The sequence below is a fragment of the Dendrobates tinctorius genome, unplaced genomic scaffold (assembly GCF_039654945.1).
Source record: "Dendrobates tinctorius isolate UK_male_01 unplaced genomic scaffold, ASM3965494v1 ptg000208l, whole genome shotgun sequence".
NCBI lineage: Eukaryota > Metazoa > Chordata > Amphibia > Anura > Dendrobatidae > Dendrobates > Dendrobates tinctorius.
Window position 1 is genome coordinate 162,973 of NW_027361875.1, and position 21,240 is coordinate 184,212.

General features: G+C 45.7%; 1 protein-coding gene across 6 annotated transcripts in view; it reads right to left on the reverse strand.

The window, feature by feature from the left end:
* Positions 1–21,240, reverse strand: part of PCNX1 (pecanex 1) — a 139,083-nt gene that overhangs the window by 78,722 nt on the left and 39,121 nt on the right. For 2 of the 6 annotated variants that reach the window (XM_073554138.1, XM_073554135.1), the window contains 5 exons: positions 20,592–20,721; positions 16,342–16,583; positions 8,209–8,302; positions 7,097–7,154; positions 6,293–6,510 (listed from right to left, as the gene is read on the reverse strand). In XM_073554138.1, the coding sequence (XP_073410239.1) occupies positions 6,293–6,510; positions 7,097–7,154; positions 8,209–8,302; positions 16,342–16,583; positions 20,592–20,721 (742 nt within the window). The remainder of the gene's footprint in view (positions 1–6,292; positions 6,511–7,096; positions 7,155–8,208; positions 8,303–16,341; positions 16,584–20,591; positions 20,722–21,240) is intronic. The other 4 variants (XM_073554137.1, XM_073554136.1, XM_073554140.1 and 1 more) reach the window with 4 other exon arrangements.

The following is a 21,240-nucleotide window of genomic DNA, read 5'->3' on the forward strand; positions in this document are numbered from 1 at the left end:
TAATTGTTTTTAAACTAAGTGTTTGCTTGTTGTGTTCACTAAAATAAAAAGGAGATTTTTGTGTACTCACCGTAAAATCTCTTTCTCTTAGCCTTTAATTGGGGGACACAGAACCGTGGGTGTTATGCTGCTGTCCACTAGGAGGCGACACTATGCATAATCTGAAAAAGATTAACTTTGGCTCCTCCTCTGCAGTATACACCCCTGAACGGCGTCAGCCTTCTCCAGTTTTGTGCAAAAGCATTAGGAGGAATATACCAGAAACATAACCATGCCTGTAAGAAAAAGGCTACTATAAACAGGCTCAAACAACAATATGAGAACCCAAGCGTAACAACGGCCCGCAAGGGCAACAGGGTGGGAGCTGTGTCCCCCAATTAAAGGCTAAGAGAAAGAGATTTTACGGTGAGTACACAAAAATCTCCTTTACTCTGTCGCCTTATTGGGGGACACAGAACCGTGGGACGTCCCAAAGCAGTCCCTGGGAAGCAGTGGACGAATATTGTGCTGACAGTCCTCTAGACTTGGGGTACTGCCGCCTGCAGGACCCGTCTACCCAGGCTCGCATCCGCTGAGGACTGGGTATGCACTCTGTAGTGTTTTGTAAATGTGTGCAGGCTAGTCCAAGTGGCTGCCTTACACACTTGATGTGCTGAGGCTTGATGCCGAATGGCCCAAGAGGCCCCTACCGCCTGCGTAGAGTGTGCCGTGATACCGGCCGGAAGGGGAGAATTGTTGAGGCGGTAAGCCTCTTGAATGGTGGACTTGATCCACCTAGCAAGGGTGGCTTTGGAAGCCGGTAGGCCCTTGCGAACGCCTTCTGGAAGAAGGAAAAGTGAATCAGACTTCCGGAAGGGAGCAGTCCTAGACACATAAATACGCAATGCCCTGACAAGGTCAAGCGTATGCGGAGCCTTCTCTACCCTATGAACGGGAGCCGGGCAAAGAGACAGTAGTGATATTTCCTCATTAAGGTGGAAGCTGGACACGACCTTCGGAAGGAAGGATGGTACTGTACGGAGAACCACCTTGTCCTGGTGAAAAACCAGGAAGGGTTGTCTCCAGGAAAAGAGCTGAAAGTTCAGACACCCTGCGTAGCGAAGTGATTGCCACCAGGAAAAACTACTTTCTGTGATAGAAAGCGGAGTGAGACCACCCTAAGGGGTTCAAAAGGAGGTGACTGTAGTGGTGTTAAGACCAGGTTGAGGTCCCACGTCTCCAACGGACGTTTGTAGGGGGGAACCAATCGGGAAACCCCTTGGAGAAAAGTCTTCACTTGCGGCTTGTTAACAATACGCCTCTGAAAGAGCACCGAGAGCGCTGACACCTGGCTCTTCAGCAAGCCCAGGGATAGCCCGGCGTCCAGGCCTGACTGAAGGAAACTGAGGACGTTTGGAAGAGAATAGGGAAGTGGAATCTGCCCACGAGAGTCACACCATGTGAAGAAAATCTTCCAGGTACGATAGTAAATCCTGGCTGAAGTTGGCTTTCGAGCCCTGATCATGGTTTTAACAACGTCCGGTGAAAAACCTGCTTGGGTCAAAACCCAGGTCTCAATGGCCCCGCCGTCAAATTGAGAGCCCCTGAGTTCTGGTGGAAGAACGGGCCTTGTGACAGGAGGTCGGGACGTGTGGGGAGACGCCAGGGAGCGTCTGCTGTGAGTTGCACGACGTCGGCGTACCATGTACGCCTGGGCCAGTCTGGAGCGATCAGAATGGTGGGAACACCCTCTTGTTTGATCTTCCTCAGGACTCTGGAGATCAGGGGGAGGGGTGGAAAAATGTACAGAAGCTGGAACTGGGTCCAGTCCTGAACCAGGGCATCTGCTCCGAGCGACCGCGGATCGCGCGTCCTGGCCATGAAATTAGGAACCTTGGTATTGAGATGGGATGCCATCAGATCCACGTCCGGGGTCCCCCAACGATGACAGATCTGACAGAAGACTTCGGGATGGAGAGACCATTCCCCCGAGTCCATTCCTTGTCGGCTGAGATAGTCGGCTTCCCAGTTGTCCACACCCGGAATGTGGACCGCGGAGAGTACCGACCTTGCAGCCTCCGCCCATTGTAGGATACGCGTTACTTCGGTCATCTCCTGGATGCTGCGGGTGCCGCCTTGATGGTTCACGTATGCCACTGCCGTGGCATTGTCCGACTGTACTCTGATATGAGAGTCTGCCAGCAAGTGATGGAAGGCTTTCAACGCCAGGAAGATGGCCCGAATTTCCAGGATGTTGATGGTTATGGTCGATTCCCTTGGTGACCACCTGCCTTGCGCTCTGATGTAGGTGCACCGCGCCCCAACCCATAAGGCTTGCGTAGGTGGTCAAAACCTTCCATTGACCGGAGAGAAAGGATTTTCCCCTTGCAAGCGAGGTTGGCTTGAGCCACCAGTGCAGGGACCTCCTGGTGTTTGCTGATAACCGGAACTCCCTGTCGAGGGAGAACGGATTCCTGTCCCAGGACTTGAGGATGGCCAGTTGAAGGGGTCTGAGGTGAAACTGGGCAAATGGTACCGCCTCCATTGCTGCTGCCATCCTGCCAAGTACTCTTATGGCATACCGGAGAGATCTGGGGGACTTGCGGAGGAGTGTGTGAACTCCCAGACAGAGAGCCAGTGCCTTGTCTCTGGGGAGGATCACCAGACCCTTGGAGGTGTCGAATAGCATCCCCAGGTAGGTCAGAGTCTGACTCGGGGTAGTCGAGGACTTCTGTAAATTGACTAACCATCCCAGGAGCGTCAGAGTGTCGATCGTGATCGAGACGTTGACCTCGCAGTCCTTGAGGGTGGGTGCCTTGATGAGAAGGTCGTCCAGGTATGGAACGACTACTATGCCTCTGGAGTGCAGAACGTCCATGGTAGCTGCCATGACCTTTGTAAATGTTCTGGGAGCCGTGGCGAGACCGAACGGGAGGGCCACAAACTGGTAATGGTCTTGGTTGATTGCGAATCTGAGAAACCTCTGATGGGCGGGAGCAATCGGTATATGCAGGTATGCGTCCTGTATGTCTATGGAGGCAAGATATTCTTTTTCCATAGACGCAACGATTGACCGGAGGGATTCCATGCGGAAGTGACGAACTCGAACATACTTGTTGAGTTGCTTGAGGTCTAGTATGGGTTGGACGCTGCCTCCCTTCTTGGGCACCACGAACAGGTTGGAGTAGAACCCTCGGAAGCGCTCTTCTGCTGGGACTGGCACTATGACTCCTGCTCGCAGGAGGGAAGAAACCGCTTGACGGAAGGCCTGAGCTTTGAGCGGGGATTTTGGAGGGACAGAGGGAAAAAAACCTGTGCGGTGTGTTGGTAGTAAACTCGATTTTGTATCCTGAAGACACTATCTCCTTGACCCACTTGTCTTCTGTAATAGGCAGCCAGACCTGCTGAAAGAGTAGCAGTCGTCCGCCTACAAGTGGGGTGTCTTCCAGAGGGCATGAGTCAGGATGAGGGAAAAGTCTGAGGTTTTCCTCCTTTAGGTTTTGCCTGGCTTGCCTTTGATTGCCAGTTCCTGTCCAGCCTCTGTGCCGCACGTGTGTTGTCCCTGCGGGGGGAACGATTACGGTTTTGTGCTGGGCGTGAGACGGACCAGCCTGAAGAATTCCGAAAGGATCGGAAACGAGATTGATTACGCCTTTTAAACGTGCGTTTTGGTCTTAGTTGAGGGAGGGAAGTACTTTTGCCCCCGGTAGCATTGGATATCATTGTATCCAGCTTTCCACCGAAAAGACGGCCACTGAAGTACGGGAGATTTGTTAGGGACTTTTTTGAGGCCGCATCCGCTTTCCATTCACTTAGCCAGAGAATACGTGATGGCGTTTGATGCTATTCCCGCTATTACTCTTGCAGAGTCCCACGCTGCATGGACCATGTAATCTGCCACCACTGCAATTTGCACCGCCTGGTCCGCCAGCTGAGGATTTGAAGCTTGAAGGCCCTTTTGCAATAGATCAGCCCAAGCCATGATGGCCTTGGCTGCCCAAACTGAAGCAAATGCGGGAGCCAAAGAGGCACCTGCCGCTTCAAAGATTGAACGAGCCATGCGTTCGACTTGTCTGTCTGCTGTGTCCTTGAGGGTTGAACTGTCCGGCAGCGAGAGAAGCGTTTGTGCTGCCAGCCTAGAGACTGGAGGGTCCACTTCAGGCGGATCTGTCCAATCCTTGGTGTCTTTCTGTGGAAAGGGGTATTTCGCTTCCAAATACTTGCGATTGGCGAATTTTTTCTCAGGCTGCGAAAAATGCTTAGAAAGGATTTTTTGAAATTCCGGTTGATTAGGGAAGACCTTCGATGGTTTCTGAACACTTTCAAAGGAAATCTTGTGTTCTGGTGCTTCCGGGGTTGGATCTGAAATGTCCAGCACCCGAAGGATGGAAGAGACGATATCCTCAACTATCGCAGTATTGCTAGGGGGACAAGAGACGAGATAATTCTCTGTTTCGTTGTCTGGGTTAGAGTCACATATGCCTTCCGAGTCTGTGGTCGGAAATCGTTGCGGAGATCCGCATTGTCTGTCTCTGTCAGGGGACAGACTATGTGACCTGGAGCCACTGTGTCTCTCCCTGGAGGGGGACGACCGAGTGCTATGTGAGGACGCAGATGAATGCGACCTGTGGGTCCGCTTACGTCTGAGACTGTGGGAAGTGGCATGTCCCCGAGATGGGCTGTCCCTTTGCTGGGTAACGTTCATAGCCGAGACATGACCCTGCAAAGCCTGCAGTAGTGTAGAGGTCAGGCTATGTATGGACTGTGTTATAGACTGCAACATCTGAATAGCCCATTCCGTTATGGAAGAAGACGCAGAAGCGTTGCTTCTGACCCAGTGTTTTGGACACAGTCCCGGCAGTGTGTGTCCGTGCTGCCCCTGGGGAGTGGTCTTGCAGGCTGTGCAGAATGCATAAAAGCAGTCTTGCCTGGTTTTCTTCCTTGAGCCCGGCATCATGCACAGAGGCTGGCTAGCAGGGGTCCTACAGGGGCTATGCAAAGGGGAGAACTTATAGGTAACATGAATGCACAGCTGAGTAAAGAGAACCCAGCTGTGATCTTACCCCACCAGTGTGCCCCTAAGTCCAGCGCCGACAAATCACAGTCCTGTGCCCCCCAGAGACTGCTGTATGGCTGTCAGCTATGTTTCCTGCTGCAGAAAGATGGCCACCGGGATTCTGAGGTGGAGGGGGAAGGGGGCGGAGAGCTGAAAAGGGCGCGCTGAGCTATGTAAAAGCGCGCCCTTCCTGCCTCGATCCGCCCCTTCTATGACACTGCAGAGTGTCATTTTCGTCATCCGGGGGGCGGGCCAGGGGGCGGGAATAGGGCGGCCTAAATTTGATACCTCATGCCCAGAAGGGCTCCAGGACGGCACGGTTGTCCAGGGGGGGGGGGGGGTCGGATTCAAACCAGACCCCCCCGGATTGAACGGCAGGCTAGCGGTGGGGTTGTGGGCGCGAAGTAGGCCCTGTGGGGGGTCCCTTTGAGGCGCTATGCAGCTGGTGCTGCCACAGAGACAGGGGCGCAGGGAGCCCTGTCTCTGACAAGTGCCATGCCTGCCTGCGCCTCCCCCGGTCCCAACAGGAGCCCGCAGCTGGGCTGGGGTCCCTGGACTTGTAAGTGGCCAAATGGTGCCTGATACAGGCCCTACCTGCGGTGTCTCAACCTAATGCCCCCAGAGGGGGATTAGGGAGGGTGCTGCTGTCACCGTCAGGGGGCTTCATCCTATCCTCGACCTCAACCCAGAGCCCAAGGGAACTGGGGAAGGAGGGGGGGTCTCGACTTCGAGCCAGTACCCGAGGGACTGGGGAAGGAGCGACATGGGGAATAGCCGTCTCGACCTCAACCGGGACCGAGGAGGGAGCCATTCCGGGAGTCTCCTGGGGACCCGCTTTTCTTCATCTGTAATCCGTTGAAAAAAAAAAATCAAGGAAAAAAACGGAGTAAAAAAATCTTAGGTGTGCCTCCTTACGACACTAAGCAAAAACTGGAGAAGGCTGACGCCGTCCAGGGGTGTATACTGCAGAGGAGGAGCCAAAGTTAATCTTTTTCAGATTATGCATAGTGTCGCCTCCTAGTGGACAGCAGCATAACACCCACGGTTCTGTGTCCCCCAATAAGGCGACAGAGTAATTTTTTGACTATATTAGTGTATGGTGATCCCTATTTGTGTGCATATACTTTTCTCTTAATTCGTTACTGTGTTAATTTATTTATATGCACTAGGTGATCCCACCTGAGTATATATTGTGGATGGTGCCCGTTTATCCCTTTTAGTCAGACATGGTCCATAAGCACCACTTGCCTCTCTTACCTGTCAAACAAGGCCAAGAGTGTCAACCTGTCAAAGTTGATGCCAACCCAGAGTTTGGGTAGAATCCAGAAGCGGTAGTAGTGTTTCACTTTGTGGGATGCCTGCTCCTGTGGCTGCATCTGGTCCTGAAGGTCAGGGCTTAGGTCAATATCTGGCTGCTCCAGCAGGTCGGTGTCTATGGTCAGCAGCCGGTTTAATCGAATCTGAGGGAGAGAGAGCTACCAGAGCATTAGAGGAAGACACCTTTAAAGAGGTTGTCCAGCCAGAGGAATCACAAGTCTGCAGTCACATGGAGTGATTGCAGACTTGTAGCCCAAGACAGGACAACCCCTTAAACTTTCAACACATATCTAGACAGAAAGGCAGCATAGTTTTGTGACTAAGGAGCTAGGCAGGCCAGAAGACATTCTTTTAGAGTTTATAATCTTTTGCTTAGTCATTTAAGTGCACGTTATCAACTAGTACTAAAACAATCACATATAAATAACCCATGCAATTTTGTTTGCTTCAGTTTACGCTCAGAGCAAACCATGTTTGCAATCATAAATTGTGCTTTTTTGGCTGCAGAAAGGGTCAATCTCTCCCCAGGAGAAGCAGACGTTATAAACATACAGGGTCGGAGAACAAGGTTACTCGTGCCTTGTACCGAGCACCGCCGCCAGACAACAGGGCATGGCATTGGTGACAACACACAGTAGTTGCGGGGCAGTAAAACTGGAAATATTTTTTACAGTCGGTAAAATAATAATAAAAGGAAGGAGAGTAATAAAAAAGAAAAAAAAAAGGAACTGAGAATAATCTCACTAGATCATGTGGGTAGAATCGAACTGAGGTAGAACTTGATACATGGGAATCTGTGTCGCTGTAAGAAAATGAAAAGAAAGTGCCGTTAATTTACACATTTTATTGCAAGTATGGACAGATCGTGTTAATTATGTGCGCCAAAATAAATCAGATGCTACATAAAGTGTCTGTCATTAGGGACATGGCAAACAACTGTCAGCTGCAGCCTACTGTGTGCATAAAATAATAATTATGGTATAGTTGTTGCATTATTTATCCTCATGTGCAGGAAGAAAGTCGCAGCACTAATTGGGTCCAAAACAGCTTCTACTTCTTCCAGTGGACAAGAAGGGACAGGTGGGAAAACCAAGCAGCTTCTGGACTACGGCCATTTCACGCCGCTGCTAACGCTTCCTCAGGAGCCTGATTTTTACCATATGTCCTATGTATCAGTGTCGGCACTCTATAGTGGTCAAAGCGCCTATTTTTCTGAAACAAACATGTAATAAATCTGTGAAAAGCCTTGGGGCCCCATTAGCGATCCTGATCTATTGGGGGTGGGGAGGTTGGGGGGTGTCAAACCTCCTAGTAATATGCAATCAGTTTATAAAATGGGTATTTTCCTTTAAAATATTTGCAGGTACATTACATATTAATTATATATCATGTAGGGGACGAGAGATCTTTGCCCTCCTGCAATCAACCATACTGAGATAAAGCCAATTAACTGCGTGCAACAACAGATCTGGTTACTGACTAGTTTGGGCATTCTCGTATTTCCAGCGTCCGTATAGTCAGCAAGGCCTGATCTGTCGCCGTTACACAAAATGCTATATAGTAACTCTTCTCGTTTCGTTAAGGGGTTGTTTTGTAGACATTTGCAGCCCCCAACCTATAACTGACAGGTGTCCAAATACTGTGGCCCTCACTGATCTCTACAGCAAAAAGCAACGACTTTGCCTGCTGTTTCTACAGGTGGCACACTCTGGGTATTCTAGTCAATGCCGACCATGTGGGAGGACAAAACTGGTGATATGTCACCAATATCTGAGCTAAATATGACAAACAGATGATAAAATATTTTACAAATTGCATTTAATCCAGTTAATCTATACAGTAATGATAATACCCACCAGAGGTTATTGGACGTTCTTCGTGCAGCTGGCTCAAAGTTCACCAATGACATGTCACAGCCACCAGTTTCATAGAGGGATGGGGTGAATTTACCTGGAAGTGATGGGAGAAAACGAGAGAGCACAGGACTGGTTAAATAACGTCACACAAGTAATCAGAGGACTTACGATGCTAATGATGACCACTATTCACATGCTTTTCCCACCATATATAAACAGAGAAAGGTGCCCAGACATCCAGAAGCTGAAATCCCACAGGCTTTTTAAATCTGCTCATATAGGCTCAGTCACAGAGACATGTGGTCGATTGTCTTACGATGGATGCAAACAGTGACTGATAATGAGGTCTGTTCTGGTCACTTGATTTGGTTTTACACGCCAAGTGATTCTTATCTTGGTGTCAAAATGACAAATTGCCACCTATTCTGACAGCAGCATAATGGTGAGACAGAGACACAGATTCCAGTGATGTGTCACTTACTGGCCTGCTTGCTGTAGTTTGGATAAAATCACTGATTTAATCAGCAGGAGAATTAGTGAACCCGCTGCCATGTAGTATAACCCCACCCCCCACCACTTATTGGACACTTTCTGACAGTGCAAACAGAAAGCTGCCAATCAGTGGCGTGGGCAGGGTTACACAGAGCTTAGCAGGCAGAGAACTGCTGGATCTCCAGCAGATAAAACAGGGATTTTATCAAAACTGCAAGCAAAAACCACATTTATTGAATTAGAGTCTCTGTTCCTACATGATGGGGTAGAATAAACTTAGCGACAGGTTCACTTTAGGTAAATCAAAGTAGACCTTTGTGGGGCATCAGATACTGCTTGGATCTGTCCTACGACGGACAAGCTATGGAGGCATAGCACCATTATAAATAATTCCATAAGAAATACTTAAGAGTTTGTAACTTCTATTGTGAGTGTGGGCACCTTTACATATAATACATCAATATGGAATACTAGCAATACTAAGCAATGTACACCAAAGTGAGGAAAGGAACAGAGTCATTCTTAAGCTTTCCAGGGCATACATCAAAAACACAGCAAATGTCACACACAACGCAACAAAGCAGAAGATACAGGAGGAAACAGAAAAGCTGCTAGGAACATTACAGCACCCTGTAGACTAGTCTGGATCACTCGGTAATGAAGGGGATCTTTCTGAGGACAGTACAGAGCACTAGGACATTGCTAAAAACTAGATTTTTCTTCAACGCAGTGCAAACAGACCTGTGGTCCATTTTTGAAATCTGCAACATGTCAATTTTGTCTTCCAGTGAAAATGCATTTTTATTTGAGGATTTTCTCTACAGACTTGAATACGATGAAGAATACCCGACGGAAAAAACATGTTTTTAGTGCGTTTCCGCAGTGAGAAATTTGTAAAAACCTACGGAATCTACACACGATAAAGTGTTAAAGCCAAGTAAGGTCTTGTTCACACGTTGCACATTTGGCAAGAAAAAAAGTGCCTTTTACTCAGTACCAGCAAAGCTAATGAGATTTCTGAAATCTCATGCACACGCTGCTTATTTTTTCTTGAAGATTTTAAACAGTTTGTCATCCTGCAGCATGTCAATAACGTCACCATTTTTCAGTCAATTGAATGGCAAAAAAAAATACGTCACGCAAAAACGTACACGTGCATTATTCCTGGCCAAACTCCAGTATTTGCACTGGATTTTTCTGATTATGTGTACATCCAGTTCCTAAGACACAACATACCAAAAAACAGACAAAGACACAGCTGAAAAACCAAAATGAAAAAGCATGTTAAAATAAAAAAAAAAAAACGCCTTTATCCTATTAGCCAGAATACATGAGAATATCTTTAAATTTCTGGCTTCCCCAACTCAATAATAAGGATCAAGTGGGTTTTGTCCCTAACCGTCAGGGAGGAGATAACACTAGAACGGCAATAGCTTTAATAGATGTGGTTAATAAAAGTAAAATACAGTATTATATAGTGCCTTGATGCTGAAAAGGCGTTTGATAGTCTTAGGCCGGTTTCACATTAGCGCTTTTTAAGCGCACGCACGGCCGGGGGTAGCTCCGCCCCCGATCCGGCTCTCTGCCCGGCGTGCCCTCCCCTTGCTTGTAGCGCCGCCTACTAGAGGACAGCGGCGCCTGCGATCGGCGCACCCTATCTTTAGCATAGGGTGCGCAGATCGTGCGCAGGCCGTGCGCTAGTTGCGCTTTGACCTGCGCTGCGCACTTTTGACGGTGCGCCGTGCGCGCCAAAATCAAACTTTTCGGATTTTGGCGCGCACGGCACACCGTCAAAAGTGCGCAGCGCAGGTCAAAGCGCAACTAGCGCACGGCCTGCGCACGATCTGCGCACCCTATGCTAAAGATAGGGTGCGCCGATCGCAGGTGCCGCTGTCCGCTAGTAGGCGGCGCTACAAGCAAGGGGCGGGCGGAGCTACCCCCGGCCGTGCGTGCGCTTAAAAAGCGCTAATGTGAAACCGGAGTTAATTGGTCCTTTCTATTTGAGACATTGAAGGTCTATTCATTTCTAACAGCTATTGGAGCATTGTATAGTTCCCCTTCAGCTTCCATTAAGCTTCCCTTCAACACTTCTCCCTCATTCAAAATATCAAATAGGACCTGCCAGGGCTGCAACTTATCGCCCCTATTGTATGTTCTGTGTACTGAACCCTTGGCGGCAATGATCAGACAAAACCCAAACATATCAGGAATTGTGGTTAGGGACAAAATACTTAAGATCTCTATTTGCAGACTATATTCTTTTGACCCTAACCAATCTTCATATTACATTGCCTAACCTGTTGGAAGATCTTAAAGAATATGGGGACTCATCGGGGTATAAACTAAACACCTCAAAAACAGAAGCCCTCCCACTCAATATCCACTCAATATCCCTCCTGATGTACTGGATCATCTAAAACTAAAATTCAAATTTAGATGGAAGACTGAGGCAATTAAATACTGGGAGTTAATTTATCCTCCTCTTACAGTAATTTATACGGCACCTAATTCCCCTCACAGTTGAGTAACCTAAACAAACTATTCAAAATGGAAATCACTCTCGCTTTCTCTATTTGGCCGCATTACTTCGCTTAAGATGTCCCTCCTCCCTAAGTTACTTTATTTCTTTGAGACCCTACTGGTCAAGGTCCCCATGTGTGAACTTAAATCCATCCAGGCAGCATTGTTAAGGTTCATATGGAATAAGCATCACAGGATCTCTAAGCGTGTCCTCATCTCTCACAAATCACAAGGGGGCCTGTCGGTCACTGAGATTATTGAATACTATTGGGCCGCTCATTTAAGTAGGATTCCCTCGTGGACTTCGCTATGGACATACAATAAATGGACAGAAATTGAGGAACGATGGTTGGCACCGATACACCCGAATTCATTATAATGGTCAAATAAGACCACTAAAATTCCGAATGACCTATTGGGCCCCATGAGATTCACGACAGAGATATGGCTCTCTTGTGGGAAGAGGTTTGGTCTGGCCTCCCTTAATGATTTCTTTCACATTTCAACCTCTATTGCCAGATAAGTATGGATCATGCGATGGCGCATCTGTGGTCCTCTGCAGGCCTGTTTTGGTTTGCGGACCTAGTAGATGGGGACATGCTGGAGCTGCTCACATTTGAGGACATCAAGTCCAGGTATTCTATTACTAATAAAGAGTTCTACCAATATCTGCAGATTAAACATTTCACATCCTCACTGGATCTCAGAGGTTTCTCTCCTGACTGACTTTGAGAGAATCTGTAGCAGAGGGCCGTCGACTTAGGCTATGTGCACACACTGCGGATTCACCCGCGGATTAGTATCTGCGGATCCGCAGCTAAAATCGGAGGCAAAATGACCTGCGGTTTTACCTGCGGATTGGCCTGCAGTTTTACCCTGTGGTTTGACACCTGGACAATGGAATAGGTGTCAAACCGCAGCAGAATCCACAGAAAGAATTGACATGTCAATTCTTTCTGCGGATTCAAAACCGCAGCTTTTCCGCAATTGAAAATCCGCAGCATGTGCACAGCGGAATGTAAATCACATAGACTTACACTGTACTGTACATTGTCTGCAGAATCCGCAGCGGATCCGCAGAGGCCAAATCCGCAGCAGAATCCGCAGCGTGTGCACATAGCCTAAAGGGTTGATATCTGAAATTTCTAGAACACTGGGTTCTCCTCTGGGGGGGGGGGGGGGGGGGTCGACAGACAAAACATCCCATTATGTGCAAATCGGACTCTGTCCTGGATAAAAGTTTGTCACTCCAGACCTGGAATACTATTTGGAAAAAAGCAGTTAAATCCTCTTTTTGCACTCTCTACAAGGAGAATCAATATAAAATACTAATGTGTTGGCATCGCACCCCTGATCTCGTTGACAGATTGAATCCCTCAATTTCAACCTGTTGGCGTTGCGGCTCGGAGATGGGTATACAGCATCATATTTTTTGGTCCTGTGCTGGTATCAAGGACTTTTAGGAAGGTGAAAACTGAACTTCAGGGTCCTTTATGTGGAGGTGGGTCTAAATCCGATACTAGATCTATTACATAATACACCTAAAGGGATGGGGAAAAACTCAGCCAAAATGCTACTACATATGCTTACTATGTCTATGTTCCTGACTGCTCTCAGTTGGAAATTATATTAGAAGGATGGAATATATGACGGCTCTTCTGAACGCTAGAGTGGATAACTTTGACTCTGTATGGGCCCCATGGGATTACTATTGGGCACAGAGAAAGGTTTAGGAAACCTTTCTTCCATTGGGTTCATCCTCTTCTCTGGTCCGGTGCCTTCCCCCCTTCCCTTGTGTCGTTGTCCTGTCTTCTCGTCCGTATATGTGAGCACTTTTCTCATGATAATGCTCTTTTGTTTTTTCTCTGTGCGCTTTTGCTGGGGTTTTAACTAACCAGGGTATAGTGAAGGATTATTAATACTGGGATCAGCTTGAGGATATGAATGGGTTTGTCCCACTCTATGTTCACTCTAAAGTGTTTTATTGTATGAAGGAGTTCCCTCATATTTTGTGTCCTACATTGCTTTGTCACTGACTTTTGCTTTCCAGAATTCATTTGCCTTGGACTGTTATTGTGTCTCCGGAGCTTTGTTTTATTTGTCAAAGATTGTAAAATGCGAATTTAAAATTAGTTATAAAAAAAATAAAAAAAAACCTCAATGAAAAACCACAAATAACTGAATTTAGCCAGTTGGTGACAAGATGCTGCAGAAACCCTACAATATCAAAAATTCAATTACTCATCGTGGATCCTTGGCAAAAAACCCTTGAGGAATTTAAGGTGTCGTCAATTACTCATCGTGGATCCTTGGCAAAAAAAACCCTTGAGAAATTTAAGGTGTTGTCAAAATCAAAATGTGACCAAAGACAGGGAATGTTGGACACTAATAAAAGTGCTGCTCTTGCGGTCCTCAGCACTGGGCTCTTGCTACTTGGCTACAGCATGACACGTGACTGCTGCAGTTAATCAATAGCTGCAGCAATCTTGTGCTATATTCTTCTGGGACCACTGACTGTCACGTGTGGTTTGTGGCACATTACTCCCGCAGACAAATAGAGCCCAGCAGTAAAAATTGGGGGATATTGATAGCGGATTTAATAGGGTAGTTTGCTTCCTTTAACTCAAACAAATCCCTGGCTTGAGCTACACCTCTAACTTCACAAGAAATTGCCACTCTCAGTCGGGCTTCATAAGGCCATGATCTGCGCAAAGTCTTGTGTGATACTTTCATTACCCACTATTAGAGTAATTCCCCATCTTCATATATGGGTATTATTGGATAGTTCTTGTATTTTGTAATTCCTGGCTTATTCACATTTTCAGCCATTCTTGAGTTATATTAACGCTTGACTTTTCATTTGATTACCGCGCACTGCCTTGGAGCCCGACCACCGTTGCTAGACAGCAGAACATGCGCAGCGTTTACAAACCCTTTTCTTGCCAGCATTATTTTGAAGCTGCTCAGGACCTCTGTTACCTCTTAATCATGGCCAGCTGCAGAACTTACAAGCTACACAGCAGCAGTGGTCGGTCTCCTAGAAAATGAGGTGTACACAAAAGAAAAGTGCTAATATTTCAAGAATGATTGCAAATTTTAATAAAAGCAGTAAATGGCAAAAGTGCTTGTTTTTACAAGAACCGAAAATATCGATCTACGAAGGAGGGAATAACCCTACAGAAAGCTATTCACAGCAGCCATCATCTTCATCGGCCATTCAATAAAGAATGAATGGAGTGGTGGCCACTGCTCAATACCCAATGGGGCATTTTAGCACCCCTGTGGACAGATGTGTCCCCCCCCCATCTCTCCTGTTATAATGTGACGTACTTGCAATGAAAGGTTTATGTGAAAGGCATACAGAGTTAGTAGAAGTGATCCAAAAAAAAAAAAAAAAATGTGCAGCAGACAGGGTTTAGATTATAGAAATATAGGATTAGAGGAATTATCAGACTACAAGCCTTTTGCATTAATTTCCCCCCAAGGAGATTTAGCCATTCATGAAAGTGACACATAGATTATAGTACACACATTCAGCAAATATGTTTATATGGCACCAACATAGTTAGGAAGACATGAAATGATCCAAAAAGACAGCAGTGTATTGCTCACATATAATAAATTCAATATATTATCATACAATTTAGGAGAAATGACGCCATTAACATTAGAGATTAGGAGAACCAGCAAATGCTAAACAATAGAAGACATAAAAGTACTAAAAAACGGTTAAAAGATGCAACATGGTGAGAGCAACCTGAAAGAAAAAGTATCAGAAAAAGGACTAATATATAGCTGTTAGCTAAAAGACAAAACATCAATTCTAATATAGCACGCAGGGGAGGTCAACCAGTCCGCAAACTGAATGCTGTAAAGAGAAAAACAAGTCAGCAATTGATTTAATAACTGTTTGATTTAAGGACTAAGTTTACGGCATGGCACAGTGATAAAGACTGGAAAAGACTATTTGTATAGAAAGTCAAATTGTGAAGCTAAAACAGGGGTCGAGTACACATGTATGAGACCCAGCGCAGAGAGCAGAAGCAGCTGTTACTGTGTTGGACATGGTCCACCCAGTCCTTACAGAAATGACTATTAAAGCCGGGGTCAGACTTGCGAGAAACTCGCACGTCAATACCCGATACAGCCGCCGGCACTCGGAACCGGAGCGCTCAGCTGCACAGAAATACATGCAGCTGATCGCTCCAATCTGAGTGCCGGAGGCAGTGCTGGGTATTGATGTGCATGTTATGTCCAGGACATGCATATTATTGCATGGCAACTCCACTTAAAATGATGCACGTTTCGAGTCTCTCACTACCTCAGGGGGCGTAAACCCTTAAACATATCATGCAGATTATGGCTTTTAATCGATTTAAATACAATTTTATAAACTGCCTATGACTACTATTTTCCAATTTACGCTGTAGGCATTTCCTGTGGCAGCTGGAATAATCAGTGTACAGAGCTGGAACAGCCGAGTGCAGTGGTACAGTGGCCATCTTTGGGTACTGTAGCTCAGTTTGTTTTTAAAGTAATGGGACATGAGCTGCAGTACCAGAGAAAGGCCACTAAAGTGTGTGCCGTATACCATGCAAATTGCCTCTTCAGAAAGAAAGAGGACTTTTACTCTACAGCGCCACCTATTGGTAGTAGCGATCCTACAAGTCACAATCAACCCTTTAACGAGTCTTGTAGTATGACTTAGGATACAAGCCAAATCAGAATCTAATCATCATTGCCGTATACCAATGATTTTTCCTATGAATTGGCCATCTATATCAAAGTCCTGGACAATCCTTTAAATTGGAAGGTCACATGAAATACAGCAACTTTTCTTTTTTTTAGCTGCAGGTCGTCGAGGCAATCAGCGGCTCACATTACAGGGACTGTTATTGATGAAGGTATCCCTTTTTACATATAGATGGCATACAAGTATCATGTTACTTTTGATACACGAGCCCCGCTGTATGTGTTTTTATAGGTACTTATGTTCACTGCGCTGTCAGGAGAGAGATCATCGGTAAACGTAAAAATAATACAAAATGTCATCAGCCAGAAAATCTCCACATTCACACAGGGTTCTGGAATGGAAAAAGTAGAAGTGAACTGCATCATTACCCAAAATGTGCTGCATTAAAACTTCCATGTCCCCAAGGTTACATAAGGCCTGCATACCAAGTTCATCGTGCAAACTGCTATTGCCTACGGCAGATGCATTGTCATGTGATGCCTCTAAGTGGACACTCCCATTTCTCACCAGCAAGGAGGCGCTAGCGCTGAGCACTGCAGCCTGGGAAGGGGGGCGGGACTGGATTTTGACCTGGGTTGATGGCTGCTGGCCTTGATGACCATCTTGAAGGCTACAAGAAAACAGTTATTGGGTAGATGTTAATTGGGGTAGTGAAACAAAAACCTATGTGAACAATTACCTAAGTAGATCCTAACAATATCAAGAAAACATGTAGGTCATAGAATGGATTTGGGTACTAAAAGAGAAGAAATTGCGTAATCAGGATTGGGTGTTTCATTTTTTCTTATTATTATAATCTCTACTAAGGAAATAAACAAAAAAAAAGGAATTTTCACATTAGCCACTGGGGCTTTTTGAGATTCTAAATTCCTGTTTTAGGAAACAGATGTACATAGCCACAAACAACATGACCTTGAGGCGATGTGCCCACGTAGCGTTTTAAAACGCATAATGAAAACCGGACTCCTTCCCAGAAATCGCGCGTTTTTTTCCGCGCGATTTCACCGCGATTCTGTTCGCGATTTTGCTGCGATTTTCTCAAGCACTTTCCAAGCGATTTGAAGCATCGCTTGGAAAGTGATTGACAGGTTGGTCACACTCATCAAACATAGTGTTTGACAAGTGTGAGCAGCTTTTTACTATTGAGACTGCCTATGCGGCCTCAATAGTAAAAGATAAAATGTTAAAAAAAGATTAAAAAAATAAAAAAATCGGGGTATATTTACCTTCCGACGTCCCGCGCTGCCATCCCGGGCCTCAGCGTTCCCAGTGATGCCTTGTGAGACCTGTGATGACGTAGTCTCGCGTTACTATAGCAATCTCGCGAGACCGCTAGAGTAACGCGAGACTACGTCATTACAGGTCCTTGCCGCAAGGCATTACTGGGAACGCTGAGGCCCGGGATGGCAGCGCGGGACGTCGGAAGGTAAATATACCCCGATTTTTTACTCTTTTTTTTACAGGGGTATGGTACCCAGGGCCTGGAGGACAGTCTCCTCTCCTCCACACCGTGGGTACCAACTGCACATGAGACGCTTAACTTTGCGCATGGTGGGCATAGCCACATGCGGGAAGTAAGCGGTTCTCATGCATTCCTATGGGTGCGGAATCGTGGCAATTCTTTGCGATTCCGCACAAAAGAATGAGCATGCTGCGATTTTTTCCGCGATGCGATTCCACTGCGGAAAAAAGGGCAGCATTAGCACAGCATGTGCAGAATGCCATAGGAATGCATGGGGGGCGTTCTGTACACGATTTTTAAACGTTTTCGCGCCGAAAATCGCGGCAAAAACGCTTAAAAATCGCATCGTGGGCACACAGCCTGAAGCTCTCTTTTGAACTGAAGCATCTACTGAGCATGTGCAAAGGTCATTGTGAAAGGAGACGGAGCAGGGGAGCTGTGATATCGCCTATTGTGATTGGTGGATCAGGTTTGATGTGTATAGAGTTGTTACTGGTCATTGCAATCCCCTCTGTGATAAAGAAAACGCAAACACCTGCTGAAATGACAAGGATAGGAGTCTAAAAATAAAACGACCCAGTGGCTATTGTGAAAATTGCAGAATTACTAATTTTTGGTTAATCAAAATAGTGATAAGAAAAAAAAACATCTCAAAACTTTTTTTTTTTTTTTTTTTAATACATGTAACTAAAACCTGATTTAACCAATAAATCATTTTCTCATGACTTTCCCTTTAGCAGGTGTTGAAAATGTCATACTTATAGGACACTAGGGAGTGTCAAGGTGCAGTATTCTAGTATAGGCTTGGATTTTATCACAACTGCTTACTTAATTAGAAAATAAAAGCACATTACCTGACTGACCCAATGTCTCACCATTTTCAACATCCCCGCTTGATGATAGTGGATGGAACCTCTTTGGTTACATCTAGGTGTGAAAACCCTGGTACTGAATATAATGGTATCCACTTAACCTAGTGGGTTTGCTACAATGTATGAATGAATATACAATCAGTGTTTTATCAGCAGGAGATTATCACTGCAGGACTAGGTGTTGTGCCAGGCAGTCCAGCTAATCTGTGTAACCCCGCCCTCCACCACTGATTGGCAGCATTCTGACAATGCACAAATGAGGCAGCCAATCAGTGGTGGAGGGCGGGGTTATTCACAGCTCAGCATTCTGCTACATCTACAGCAGAGAAAACAGTGATTCTATCAAAACTACACCAAGCAGATCAGTAAGTGATATATTTGCTGGAATCAGTGTCTCAGCCCCTATATTATGCTGCTCTCAGTTCCCATTAACAAAAAACTGCTGACAGATTCATTTTAACAATGTATTGGTTTTAGTAATCAATATAGATCTGCCAGAAGCAGATGCTACAAGTAAAGCCTATGTCTAGATACATGAGCTGCTCAAATCCTCAGAAATGGCTTGTGGTCTATATACTGTAGAATCACATGAATAATTTAGAAATGGCAAAAATAGCAAGGCCAGCATTTCATGTAATATGAGAAAGTAGGTGAAACGGGCTGCAATTAATTTCTTGTTCTGAGAACTCACTGCAGATGGGTTGTTTAATATGGTGTATATACCACCCATGTAACTGGTAGGAGACCATCTACTGTGACCGCCACCTTCGGAAAGAAGGGCCATATCTCTCCAGGATAGGCCGGCCATTGATTAGAATGGGCCTCTTGAAAAGTCCATGTGAGTAGAGCAGACACAAAGTGCTAAGACCCTACTCTGTTAACACAGTCAAAATATGTTTTAGCTATTGGTGAGGCCGGGTCTCAGCAGTCAGACAAGTTACTGGATATTAAAAGGGGTTTTTCGAGATTCAGCTAAACCTCTTCTGACACTCACTCAAATTGTCAAATCCTGATGGTGTGAATTATGTACACGGTCAGGATTCCCCTCTATTACAATATGAAGAGGTCGACATTAGCATGAGACTTGCATGTGCCAACTAGATTCTCAACTGTTTAAATAGAAGAGAAAAGTGCATGAAATATAGTCAGTGTGTGACCACCTGCAAGCAAATCACACTTTTTTACAGTCACGTGATAGAGGGGAATGTTGACTCCTGACAGTGTACATAATACAGTCAGGATTCACTAATATGCATTTACATAGGGAGTGCAATAATGTAGCTAAATCCCAGAAGACCCCTTTATTGGCATATGCTAGAGATATGTCTGAATGTCTGTAATGAGAAACAAAGCAATTTAAAGTAGATGTCACCAGATTACACAATACAAACTGCATACATTGTTAAATAACCCTCTTACACAAGATGAGGCTGATGTATTTACTTTCATAGCACAAGTCAGAATGCCTGTATGCACCAGATATTAAAACTGGGCATGTTAGGAATCCAGTTAAAGAATGGGAGAAACAAATCTATTCAGTCGCCACTCATCCAGCCTGACTTGCAGCTTGCAGTGAAGCAGCATGAGATCTCAGCAGCAGCAGAGAGCCAGGCTTGAGCGTAAAGTTTCAAAAAAAATTCTACAGCCACTCTGACAGCGCCATTTTTTTTTCTTTTAAAGTAAGGATACCAGCCTCATAAGGCCTAGGATCTACATAAATTCTGGGGACCAATTCGCTTTAGCAAAAAAACATAATAATGAAAAAATAAAACTTATATGACAAGTTAAGAAATAAATCTTGCATTTGATCTATTCTTATAAGATTCTACTCAATTTAAGCAGATTCTATGTGAAATAATGTCGGTAATCCCTGTACCATCCACTCTTAACTCGCTCCACGACTGGGCCAAGACGTTTGATCAACTAGTACAGCCACCATAACTGGAATTAGGTAAAGTGCTGAACAGGATCAGCTTGACAAAGGATAGCGGAAAGATTTACAGTGATTGGCGGTTTTATTCTTAAATTTTCAGCAGGCTGTCTTAATAGTGTACTATACAGGTTAGTTACTGGTAGTCAATGACAGCATTGCAGCAGAGGCATGCAGATCACGTGCTCATGCAGAGAAAGCCGAAAGACAAAGAGGGGAAAGAATCAAAGCAAGAAATATGTATTTTACGGTATTAAGGTGACAGGTGCAGGGGGTGGGGGGAGTGGAGCAAGCTCAGGGTCATGGCTGGAAGCCTGCAGCATGCCATTATCATGGAAGGTGGAAATACCATACCTGAGGGGTGATCCAATGAGCGAAGCGGGAGGAGTGGGATTGCTCCCTGCATTGTGCCTGCGCCGTACGGCCTGGCGTCTAAATGTGCTGCGTTCACGACGAAATGTTACTGTCTCCTCACTGGTGTGTGCTGCAGCAGCAAGACAGAGACTTGGGTGAAAAAACAGAACTAACTGCGATATTAAAACTATCCATTATAATTTGCCGATACTGGAGACCGTACAGCCCCCTTGTAGGTCTATCCCCCTCGTTTTCAGATGTTACATAAACATAATACACAAGAAATAAAAATGAACATGAGGCAATAAAATAAAAGCTAATGAAACATGAATGCCGCCAAACCTCCAGACATCATCTGCGGTCAGACATGCAGCGATGTAGTAAGACACGTTACCAGTGGCACTAGTGAGCACGAGGTGTTAATGGAAGGACTCATTGTAAGGCTCGTGTGTGATCGTAAACGAATGGTGTTGGGTCTGTATGGTAAATCGTTTGTTATGTACATTAATACCACAAAAAATGTCCAATGCTGGGATTAGGGAAGGAGCGGCAGAAGATCAAAACCCCACAGCTGTGCAATTGGAGCTGTACTGCATGATGAAGGCAAGCACAGCACATTACCGGACGCACACCAACACCAGCTGTGGAT